General features: G+C 36.4%; 1 protein-coding gene across 11 annotated transcripts in view; it reads right to left on the reverse strand.

The window, feature by feature from the left end:
* Positions 1 to 13,294, reverse strand: part of STAU1 (staufen double-stranded RNA binding protein 1) — a 42,136-nt gene that overhangs the window by 7,896 nt on the left and 20,946 nt on the right. For 9 of the 11 annotated variants that reach the window (XM_081325033.1, XM_081325032.1, XM_081325030.1 and 6 more), the window contains 4 exons: positions 13,037 to 13,193; positions 8,341 to 8,479; positions 5,598 to 5,763; positions 1,270 to 1,368 (listed from right to left, as the gene is read on the reverse strand). In XM_081325033.1, the coding sequence (XP_081181159.1) occupies positions 1,270 to 1,368; positions 5,598 to 5,763; positions 8,341 to 8,479; positions 13,037 to 13,193 (561 nt within the window). The remainder of the gene's footprint in view (positions 1 to 1,269; positions 1,369 to 5,597; positions 5,764 to 8,340; positions 8,480 to 13,036; positions 13,194 to 13,294) is intronic. The other 2 variants (XM_081325029.1, XM_081325028.1) reach the window with 1 other exon arrangement.

Here is a 13,294-nt window from a genome sequence, read left to right on the forward strand (position 1 = left end):
AAATTTCATTCATATGAGCTAAACAGAAATTTGTCGGGGAAGTATTAAGGGACGATCAATTAGCATTCCTGATAAACAGGACTTAATTGTATTTTAAAAACCTTCCCATTTATTATAGCATCCCTCCAGATTATAAATCTAAACATAGATACATATCTATAAATTTAATTATTGCATGGTTTTTGTCATCGTATTAAGATTGAAATAAAATTAGTCCCTTATGATGTAAATATTGCCGAAATGTTAAGTATTTTGATCAGCATACATTTTTAAGGATTTAAAAAATAAAATAAAACTACGCTTGGGCATGCATTCTTACTAGCATTAAACAAATATCCTTACATTAATTCACAGTGAAGAATCATATGCTGTTGCTAAAGCATACATTTTAATACACTCTTTTATATTTTTATATTTCATGCATACAATATCAGAAATATAGTACATTCATGCCAATATAATCCAACAGTTGTGATCTTTAAATTGTAATGTTCAAGAAGTATCAAACCCAATGGCAGCATTTCGACATCACACTAAAACATAGTTTACTGATGTGCATGAAATAAAAATGAGTCAAAGCTTCCCATCTTTGTTCTCTACTATCTCCACTGCCAGAAGGAGAAATTCAAACTGCTTTCTTTAATGCCTGCTGTGGTTGATCCACAGTAAACTAAACTACTTTGGGGCATTATGTGTCAACACAGCCAATAGATTCAGCAATCATTCATAGACATCCCTTTGCCAAAAGAGATTTCTGACCTTCCCCTTTCACACTTTGACACCCCTCCCATTCACACTGCAGTCCCCCCTGAGCTATTCCTAAGGACTTGGAGACTCTTCTGGAATAATGTGGGACACTTTCTAAGGATTGCAGCAAAAATCAGGAATTCCACATGCAAGTGAAAATTATCTTCAGCTCATCCTTAAATTTTAAATTAAAGCTAATGTATTTGTATATCCTATAATTTAATGAACTTTATTAATATACAATGAGGTATTAGAACAGTATACTTGTGGCATCTTTCATTGTATTCTATTCTATTCTTTATGGAATAATTTAGCTGCTGCCAGCATATTATTTCTTTTAATTTTCATACTTGTGATCTTTTAAGAGGGAAAACAATTTAACTATTGGACCCAGGAAAGAAACATATTCTAATACAGTTTTAAAGGTCAGTCAGATCTGACCCAAATGTATCCCTGTCGAATGTTTTACTGCCTTCAATATGCTAAAATAAAACCGCTTTTAGAGCAATTAACTAAACCTACCTCAAAATTCACAGGCAAGTTCCTTTTAAGTGCAATCTCAAACACTTGGCTTATTTCAGATTTATTGAGATTTTCATCATCTGGTTCTCTCCCATTTATCTAAGAGAAGAACAATTACATTGAAGAGGCACAGCTGTCATACTAGCTCACTAACAACAAGACTACCACACACAGTAGAGGGTTAGTATAGGAATGTTAAGCATGTCTTTAAAGGCAGATTAAATTGAAGGCTCAGGGATGTCTCACTAGGACTACCTAACATGCAAGTGAAGTGCCCAAAAGTTATTGTCTGAAAAATCTGTGAATATTCTGAAAGATGCAGGGATACATACAAGGAAAGGATATTTGATGTATACATGCAACAGCTTGCAGTAAGCATGTAAAAAAAATGGCAAGAAACTTTAGTTTCAGCAGGTATTGCTTGCATTTGTATTGTTTAACAATACAATTTAGCATGTACTATGTAAACAAAGACCAATAAGATTTTTTTCTATACATTTTACTCTTTCCAAGCTACTTTCTGAGGAACCATGCAATTATTGCTCTGTGTCCAAGGGGAGCTCTGAACTTGGATTGTTCTAACATTAGTCCTTTGCCCCTAGCCTACCATTATATTATAAACTAACAGCAGAAGTATGTAGCTTGGGAAAGAACACACTATTATAATAGGCAAGGCATGAACTCCTTTCCTTTTGAAAATTTCCCAACTGTTTATTTTATACTTAAAGGATTAAAAGTAATCCTATTTTGGGGCAAAATCAGTGAGATTTTTGAAACCGGGAAAAATGCAAGTATTTTTTTTCCAATTTTAGCTGATTCTATATTAAGGAAAAAAAGTGTGCAAAAGGTTCGAGTACCCTGCATATCCTGTTTAGTGCATATTTCATTTTTGGAATTACTATCTATGCTATAGCAATAGTATTTAGACTTATATATTGCTTCATAGTGCTTTATGGCACTCTCTGAGTTTACAAGGTCAGCATATTGTCGCCAACAATCTGGGTCCTCATTTCACCAATCTCAGAAAGATGGAAGGCTGAGTATACCCAACACATATTCTTATTTTAAAAATATAAGGAAATGAGGAAAAAAAAACCAGATTCATAGAATGCTGAAATTTGAGCCCAATATAAAGTTTCCAAGAGTGGACATACTTGGCAACAATTTTACAATTAAACATGTTGAAATTCTGACCAAATTGAAGGCAGATAATAATTCTGCACACATCTCAAGAATTTGAACAGATAACCATCTTCAATTTTTTTAAAGTATTACACAAAATGGAACAAATTTATGTTTTTCCTCCAGAGGAAAGGACTTGGACAAAGAGGTTCAAAATTCAACAAGGGAATGTTTGTGTAAATTTCTGGAAGAATTTTCAAATAATACAAGTTATTGGGCAGTGAACAGATTAATTTAGAAATCTGAACATTTCCCTTATTAGTAGCTTAACAAATTTCATTTATCAGCATGAGGCTAAATTAGCTTATTTGTGAGAACACTTACATTTACTCCTTTTCCAAGTTTCAGAGAGATTTTAAAAAAAATTTAAGCAAGTAAAAAACTTACTGTATATGTCATCCTAACTTTAAATGTACAAGCTTTGGTACAGTCCAAGCTGGCAACATTAAATCTCAGTAATATAGTCCAGTGTGCTACATAGTATTTGAAAATATAAATGCAAAGTTAATTCTAAAAAATGGTGGTTTAAATGAATATTCCAATGTGGATTAAAGTGATCAATTTGACTATCTCAGGGTTGAACTGTGGAATTCTTGGTGCTTGTTTTCAGACCTTTTATTACAAAACCAGGTAATAAAATTAGTGCACCTGAGTGTGAAGCTTCTGGCTTGTTTATATATAGAAGATTGCTGTGTCAGTTTTGATGGAAACGCGCTTTTCTCCTTCTAGCTTTTATATTAGAATGGTTTTACCCTCTGAAAGCATTAGAAATATATATATATATATATATATATATATATATATATATATATATATATATATATATATATATATATATATATATATATATATATATATATATATATATATATATATATATATATATATATATATATATATATATATATATATATATATATATATATATATATATATACACACTCCTATATTTTATTTTAAAAGCCATACAGAATTCTTTTTATTCTCAATTCCTGAACAAGTTTTCCACTGCAAGTTAATCACCTGGTATTTAAGCAAATCCATGCATATTTATATGTATTTCAGTAATAATGGCAAATAAGATGCTTCAGAGAATAATCACTTGTTCAAGCAATTCTGAATAAGGGAGATCAGGAGAGAAAGTCAGATTATGAGACAAAGGTAATAGATGTTTTGTATCAGCTATTTTTACGGTGTCCACTTAAAATCGGGCCCAAGCAAGCTTCTGCTCATACTTAAAAAGGACAATAACTTTAAGCCTAATTAAAATCATACATACACAAGCCTGAATACATTGTTCAGGCTACTCATAGCAAGCAGCTATCTGCTACACATGCTCTTCCACTTACAGCAGCAAAACAATATTGCTATGCCATGCAATGGTACACATCACAAGCACAACCTCCTCTCTTTCAAATTAGTTTCATGCAAAATAGCTTCATACAGGGTGAAGGGGATCATCAAGAAAGCCACAGCAAACAGCAATTCTTTAGAATTATACTGCTACAAGGCAATAATGAAGTGGTAGACAAAGAAAAAGCAAGTAGGATTGATGCTATTTAGAAAGTGTCTGTAATACTCATAGCTTTTCATACAGATGATGCTTTGAATACAGAAGTGACAAGCTCCCAGATTTTGCTATTTTGAGTTTAGAGGATTTGATAGCAATGTTAGACAAGCACCCTACCAAAGAACCTGTAGAACTGCTATCAAGTAGCACATTACTAACTATAATGAGTCCCTTGGTACCTTAGCTTAGCCAAAGTTTCTAGAGATCGCAGACCATGAAGCGCACAATATTTTTCATATAGGACAGTACTCATGCATTTGATGAAGTGTACTGTTATCCACAAAACTAATGTAATAATGAATGTTGTTAAACTTCAGGGTGCCACAACATGTTTTAATCTGCTGCAAAAAGACTAATATCTTTCTAAAAACTAGTACTAGGCTAAACAGGCAGCTTCTAAAAGTACACCAAATTAAACAATTATACATTTATCGCCTTTCACAAATGCATGTGGATAGTACCATAATTCAGTTCTGCTGCAAACAGATCACATTTTTTCCCTGTAACCTAAAATATGCAGCTCAAATAAATAATGGAATTTGTGGTGCAGCTTAAGTGTTGATAATTACACAAGGATTCATACCAGACAATTAAAAGAGAGAACCTTATCAATAACTTTGACTAGCATTGCATGAAATAGAATTATTGAATTTTTTGCTACTATGGTACTACTTAAATACACTCCCTGGGAGAAAGTATTTCTCCAATGCATTATGACTTACCAACATACTGTATTTGAATGGGTTTACTAGGCACCTTTTTGCCATCAATGTACTTTAAATTACCCACTGATTAGGATAATTGGTAAGGTACTGGCTACAATGTGGTTCAGTTTTGATAAAGTGCATCATATGCTAGCCACAGTAGTTTATAAACAAAATGTGATTTTATTGAGTGAACTCATCAAACTGCAATTTTCTTGAATAAACTATAAACAAATGTAACTTAACACAATATATAAATCGAGGCACTAAGCTACAAGAAACAGAAAGAGACTGTTTCGACATTGGGCAATGTAAAAGCCTATGAATACTGAAAAACTGATTCATGCTAAAGCCAGCAGTGTTTCCTATCTGGCCAATTTATAATCAATTCTCAAGATTACTCTCCCTGACAAGCCACACACTAGAATGGATTACAGATCCATACTGAATGTACTACTTTGTTTTCTAAGCTGCCTTGGAAGATCACGGAGCCCTAACATGTAGCCTAAAGATATTTTAAGCAAACAAAATTACAGCTTTGTTTACTGTGCCTATAATAAAATAATCTCTACTTGTTAGTTCTACTGGTTATTCTGCAATCAGCTTACATATCTCTCAGATGCTGTAACACCAGATAAGAGATTTATTTTTGATTAGCTAGAAGTACATGACAGATTCACTATAGCTAAACCGGAAAAGCCACCACAGGAACAGGATAAATGTTCCCAAAATAAAGTGCATATATAAGTCTTCAAATATCAATGCCACAGCTTTTGCACAAACTTAAACAGAACAACACTATTATTTTCAATGAACTTCAAAGCATAATCAAAAGCTTTGAATGGACTTGGATAATGCTCCAGACATACTACCTCTGGTTTCTCGGGCAGGGGCTCGTTTTGCAGGATTTTCAGTGCTTTAGCAGCTGCGTCATGCTTAGCAGCCTGTCGTGTTCTACCTTTCCCATGAAACTGCTGACCCCCTATAGAAAGCTCTACTTGATAGAGCCACGGTCCTACAGGAAATGGATAGAAGTACCTAAAAACAGAAAGATTTTACATTTCAGATTTCCAGTCCACATTGAATTTGAATTGAATTTATTAAATTTATATGCCGCCCTTCTCCCTAAGGACTCAGGGCGGCTCACAACAATAAAAAGTTAAAAAACATAAAATACAAAATTTAAAAAAGAATTAAACCATAAATGTAATAAATACATAACAATTAACCCAATAAAACCAAATTTAAAACTATAGTTAGTCCAGGCCTGATTGTTGGAACAACCACGTCTTCAGGTCACGGCGGAAGGACCGAAGGTCAGGGGCCATCCGCAGCTCTGGAGGCAACTCATTCCAGAGGGTCGGCGCGCCCACAGAGAAGGCTCTCCCCCTGGGGGTCGCCAGCCAGCATTGCTTAGCCGACGGAACCCTGAGGAGGCCAACTCTGTGGGAACGAACCGGGCGATGGGAGGTTGACAATGGCAGCAGGTGGTCTCGCAAGTACCCCGGGCCTAAGCCATGTAAGGCTTTAAAGGTAATTACCAGCACCTTGAATCACACCTGGAGGGCAACCGGAAGCCAATGCAGCTCGCGCAGGAGTGGTGTAACATGGGAGTATTGAGAAACTCCCATAAGCACCCGCATGCGGCCGCATTCTGCACCAGCTGAAGCCTCTGGTGCACTTCAAGGGCAGCCCCATGTAGAGAGCATTGCTACTCTGCCAGGAAACAAAGTTTAAGAGCTTACAATAAAAGCCAATACTGAACCAAATGCACAATAGTTGGTCCTTACATATTTGAGTGACAGATTACAGCACACAGTTGTTTTATCAGATTAGCCAAACTGGTTCTCTTCAGGAACAAAAAGGAATGGCAGCTCATAGAATTCCCAGCCAGTTAGGACAAGGGAACTCTAAGAGTTGCCCCTTTGGATTCTTAATTCAACACTGTATAATTACAGAACTGTTTCCATATAAAGCCAGTCACACAAACAAAAACATCGTGAACCCAGCCCAAACATATTTTCTTCATGTCTTTAATACATTCCATCTGATTCTGATGTAGAACCTGTGAATTCAGAAAAACATGGGTGACATCCATATAATTCCTTCAAAACTTGCATGTTAATATTGAATTTAGTGTGCACGTTTGTTTTCTATAGTAGAGAGAGGATGTGTTGCAAGGACCTATTGTACCCACATGCTCCTTCAAGTCACCATAAAGGAAAAATCAACTTCTGAAATTATAATCTGAAAAAACTGTACTGCTTGGCTCCAGAACTCATAATGTGATTAAAAAAGGGAGAAATTATGAAACCAATGGGTGGTAATCATACTAAGACCATATTGCCTAACATTCAGGACTGTAATGTAGCCAACATCTGAGGGATCGCCTTTCCCTGGTTACGGGTCCCATGTATGAAAGGGGGCCATCTGACAGGGCCCAGGAGGGGAGCTTTTTCTACTGCAGGACCCACTCTTTGGAATATTATCCCCATCAGAGTTAGATGGACTCCATCCCTGCTGGCCTTCTGAAAGGCACTAAAGACATGGTTCTGTTAAAGTACCTGGGAATCCATTTTCTTTGTTTACTTACTTGTTTGATTTGCTTGCTGCCCATCTTGCTTCAAGGCAACTCTGGGTGGCATATAGACATTAAACTTACTAATGTAAACTTACTAACATTAAACTTTTCTAATAAATGCCCAGCACCCTCTTGTTAATTTGAATTATTTAAGCTTTATTTTTAATGCTATCATTTTTGCTGGAGCATTTATTCTAGTACATGGTAGAAATACCGAACAGCTTAGGATTTTAAATGTGTTAAGCCAGATTTTAAATGTGTTAAGCTTTGGGCAACAGGGACCAGTTCCGTGAAGAGAAGTTTTTCCATGGACCAGAATGTGCATGGTTTTGTGTGCTGCCTGCATCCCAATGATGGGACTTCGCTTGTTTGTGCGGGCCGGTTGCTGGCATGTCGCGGCCTGGTACTGGTCCACAGACCGGGGGCTGGGGACCCCGGTGTTAAGCAGTTCTCACTGGAGAGAGAGCAAGCCTATTGCCCAGGACAACAGGAGGCAGGCTTCAATGGGATATTATTCTTTTCAGAATACTGCAAAGCAGAAGGCTCTGTTCAACAATGTAACACATGCTTTGCCCACCAAGTACTGTTCATGAATAACAAGGAGAGCAGGTTTTTTTTTGCCCATATTGTGTTATCTTAATATCTTTTGGCTCTCAGACTTTTTTTTTTGCATTTCCTATCCAAAAAGGGGAAAAAAGCTATGTCAGCTCAATCATCAACCTATTATCATATTTATGTTTGGAAAGGTTGCACCATTATTTTGTGAAGGTAATTACAGTGCACTAGCAGTGACTATATTGTATGAATTAGAGTGTATTTCTATAACTTTCCATTAAGTATATATTTAATTAATTAATTAATTCATGCATAAAGCTTGCTGTTTCTGGGAAGACCACTGGAATACAGTCATTTTGAAATGAGATGGGTGGCAAATACATTTTATAGTTAAAAAATTTAAAAAAAATTCTTCAAAAGCAAAACTGTTTTGGGTAATGCAGGATTTCACTACATAAAAGTGCTGAGGCATGACATACCGTGGGGGATAAGCACCGCCTCTCATATTGTAGTTGTAGGTGGACCTCATCTCTGTATAAGGATCTATAGGTTTGTACATAGGTTTCTTTCCCAGTTTCATACAAAGCGCATTCAGCTCCACTGTGGGGGTTACACTATCTAAAACAAAGATACAGCAAGTATTAAAAGTGAAACTCTTTAAAGTTTCATGCAATGCTGAGAACACTTAACCTGGGGAGGGGTTGGGGTAGGGGGAAAAGAAAAAGACTTCTATGCAAAATGACAGAGAGTAACTATATTGCAATTCTTACTGTAAATTTCCTAAGGAGAAGGTATTTTAATTAAAAATTGTTAATGGAAATGATATCTGAAGGCATTCTTTCTACAGCACATAGGTTGCTGGATATTTGCAAACAGTATTCAAATACAAGCATTTAATCAGAAAGTCTTAAGCTGCATGGTCGGGGGGGAAGTACAGCAGATATTGAAAGTTACATATTAGTAAGAAGGTTTGCATTACATATGCTTGATTAAATGAAAATGCTTTCTTCACTTCACTGAGAGTAAACACATACTGTATGCTACCTATAGCTTGCATTCAGCTTTGGCATAATAGCCAACCATTTCTTGTATGCATAGGACGATGTTTGCAAATCAAAATTTCACATAAACCTAAAGAGTAATAAATAGGCTTTTTCCAAGGACATTAGTGTTTTCCGAGGTATGTACTTTTGCTGCAGCCTAGTACATATTTCTGAAAACTCAAATGGAAGTGACACCTGGGAATGAATGAGACTGCAGCAAGAACAGAACATATAAATGAAGTTCTCTGATTAACAAATAAGATTTTAAAACCCACATTAAGAGACTCTCTGGATTATTTTGCCCAGATTAAATACCAATGTTTTATTGTGAAAGAATTGTAGAATTACCAAAAAAAGCAAGCGTTCAAGGCTGAAGTTCTCATTTCAGAGATAAAACCAATAGATCATTAAAAAGCCCACCTATACAACAACTTTACAGCAAAGCATTAACAATATTTATCAAACAATATGAAATATTTTAGGACAAAGGATTAAGAGTAAGGATGAACAGAGGCAGGCTTACATAAAAAAAATGTTCAGTATTCTCAGAATATGTTCTGCTGGATTCTTCAAACAGTAATTTTTCTTATTTTATATCCCCAAAACTGTTTAAAGCAAAACAGGAAAAGAGAAAAAGAGCCAAACATGGAGGGAGACAACTGCAGAGTTAGCTAAAGATAAGATAGGCCATAATGGGCATGTAATTGCAATGAAAGAGGGGGAAAATGGTTTTATCCTAGAGTCAGCGCCCCAAAATCCCAATCATCCCTGTAAATCTAAGGAAGCTTTCAAAAATCAATTGTTAAAGGAATATAAAGGTAGTCCTCACTTAATGACCACAATTGAGACCAGCATCGTTGCTAAATAACACAGTCTTTAAGCCAAACATCAATTGATCAAAATGTGTTTACAATGTCACATTAACTCTGCTTGTTGGAAAACCAGCTGTGAAGTGCACAAACTATGATCATGCGATCATGGGATGCTACAATGATTGTAAATGTTTGCTGGTTGCAAAGCACCTAAATGTTGATCACCTGACCATACAGATGTTATGACAGTCGTAAATGTGAGAAGTAGTCATAAAGTTGCTTTTTCAGTGCTGCTGTAACTGAACAGTTGCTAAACAGTGCAGTAGTTTAGTGAAGTCTACTTGTATATGGTTGTTGTTGGGAAAATAGGAGACAAGGGTATTAGGTATATTTGTCTTACAGAAAAAATGCAGGACGAAATAACAATTTAATTCCTTTAACATGAAACCAAAAAGCCCACCACATCCCTAGAAGAGCTATCTGAATCTTAGCCCAAGTTTCCAAGATCAGCTACTTCATGTACTCAAGGAAAACAAAGACAATTTATGAAAAACAAATTCTGCAGTCTTCTTCTAAATTTGGCATTATAACAAACATAATAGGCAAGGGAAACTATAAATGATCTAATTTTCAGGTTAGGTACATCACTGTTACTTGGTAAAAGAACACATCATGCTATATACCCTTAATGATTCTGGCAACAGTGGGCTAGATTGAAAAGATTTATCAGGTTATTCAATCAAGCAAAATGTTCCTCTTAAAGCTCTTTTATGTTTTTGATATTTGTTGCTTGTGATTCAGATATGCACAGTCACATACGCTGACATGTAAATCTGAATTGGCCTGCAACTCTCAACATGGACTGGATCAAATTAAATAGAGGTCTGGTCATTATTTTTTTTCTAAGAAAGAGTTTCTATCTATTTAAACAGACTTGAAAATTATCAGTGAATCTTAAAAGGTCATGAATGAGTTTGCTACTTTTTTGTTCAGTTCTAAAAGGATATTGCCTTGATTACATTTCAAAATAGGATCAAATAAGATACTGAATCATTCAGTGAAAGAAAGTTATACATTTGAATATTTGCATATTTGCAATTTTATAACTATTTTTATTTACTAGTACTTGCTGTTTAGAAAACCTATGTGGAAAAATATCATTTATATCACTCCAAATGTTCAGTTTTAAAATAAGATATCAGTCAGCATTTTTTTTTAAAAAATATCCCTTTCTTTTAAAGAATAACTTTAAATAACATAAGTGTGCTGCAGCTGCCAAAAACACCAAAACAGTGCCAGGTGGCATTAACAGAGGGATAGAATCAAGATCGCGTGAAGTACTAATACCACTTTACAATGCCTTGGTAAGGCCACACCTGGAATACTGCATCCAGTTTTGGTCATCACGATGTAAAAAAGATGTCGAGACTCTAGAAAGAGTACAGAGAAGAGCAACAAAAATGATTGGGAGACTGGAGGCTAAAACATATAGGGAACGGTTGCTGGAATTGGGTATGTGTAGTTTAATGAAGAGAAGGGTGAGGGGTGATATGATAGCAGTGTTCCAATATCTCAGGGGCTGCCACAAAGAAGAGTCAAGCTATTCTCCAAAGCACCTAAAAGCAGGACAAGAAGCAATGGATGGAAACTAGTCAAGGAGAGAAGCAACCTAGAACTAAGGAGAAACTTCGTGACAGTTAGAACAATTAACCAGTGGAACAACCTGCCTCCAGAAGTGGTGAATGCTCCAACACTGGAAGTTTTTAAGAAGAGACTGGCCAGCCACTTGTCTGAAATGGTATAGGGTTTCCTGCCTGAGCAGGGGGTTGGACTAGATGACCTCCAAGGTCCCTTCCAACTTTATTATTATTATTATTATTATTATTATTATTATTATTATTATTATTATTATTATTATTATTATTATTATTGTGTGATCTACTTATGGAGTTAAATGATAAATAAATCAATGGATAAAGAAGAATTCTCATTAACCGAATTTCACATTTGTAAATGAAAAATCATGTGATCATTTCAAAGTTGAATATTTATATCTGTCAAACGGGCAATTCATTTTCATATGAGTTCAGTTCTACCTAGCAATTACCACACTTTATTTTAATTTGTCATATACATTTATTTACCTGGAAGCTATGTCAGGATGCTTTTCATTGATTATAGCTCAGCTTTCAACACCATTCTGCCGAGCATCCTTATTGAAAAGCTGACTGACTTGAATTTTTCCCCCTTCATCTGCGATTGGATTAAAGACTTTCTAAGGGACCGGCTACAAACAGTGAGGGTCGGGTCTGTTTTATCCACACACCCCTGAAGCTTTGCACAGGCTCACCACAGGGCTGCATGCTTAGCCCCTACCTGTACTCATTGTATACATACGATTGTGTATCATCTGACCCATCTACTGCGATAATTAAGTTCGCAGATGATACCACCATGGTGGGTCTTATTACAGGTGGAGATGAAACAGCGTACAGGGGGGAGGTACAAAAACTATCCTCATGGTGTCTAGCAAACAACTTGCACCTGAACATCGGCAAGACAAAGGAGATGGTGCTAGACTTCCAGAAGGAGAGGAACCTGCCCCACTTTACATCGGGGGGGGGGGGCTGTGTGGAGAGAGTTTCCTCCTTTAAATTCCTGGAAGTCTACCTCTATGAAGATCTTACCTGGAAAGTCAATACAACCCAGGTGGCCAGAAAGGCCCAACAGAGACTCCACTTCCTCAGGATCTTGCGGAAGAACAGGGTAGAACAATGGCTAATGACCTTCTTTTACCGGTCTACTATAGAGAGCGTCCTCTCGCATTGTATTGTGGTTTGGTATGCTGGCCTGACAGCCGCGGATAGGAAACAATTACAGAGGGTGGTGAGCACAGCACAAAACATCGTGGGCTGTCCCCTGACACCACTGGATGACATCGCCAGGGCTCACTGCCTTGAAAGAGTGAGGAAAATTCTCAGGGATGACTCATACCCTGGTAGAACAGCTTCTATCCATGAGTTGTCAGGCTCTTGAATGGGAAATAACTTTAGGCTGGTGTGTTGTGCAATTAGTTCACATGGTGTAACAAGATGGTGGGTTTGTTGTCACTGTGAGTTGTGGGGGGACACGAAGGGAGGCTCAGCCAATCTCAATGTATACATGATTGTACTTTGACAATAAAGGTTCATTCATTCTCGTACATCATTTAAGCCAAGTCATACTAAAATGCTAAATAAATAAATGGCAAGAATACTAGCTATATAATTTATATATCACTGAAATTTCTACCTTTCTTATGGCAGCAGCTCATACTGTACCTGGATTCTTTCCTTCATTGCGAGATGGGCGAGCTGTAGGTTTAGGAAATCTTGTCCCTTCCAAAGCTTTGGCAGCAGCTGCATGTTGAGCTTTCTTAATACTAGTTCCTTCAGCTTCCCAATGCTGGTCCCCAAGAGTCAGCTGCACTGTAAACACCTGTAAATGAGAAGTAAGCTTTAAAATCTCACTGCCTGAACACATAGTGTTCAAATATAAAAGCTAAAGGTTGTATCATCCATATATTAGTATAACACACT

The sequence above is a fragment of the Vipera berus genome (genome assembly GCF_964194415.1).
Source record: "Vipera berus genome assembly, chromosome: 3".
Lineage (NCBI taxonomy): Eukaryota > Metazoa > Chordata > Lepidosauria > Squamata > Viperidae > Vipera > Vipera berus.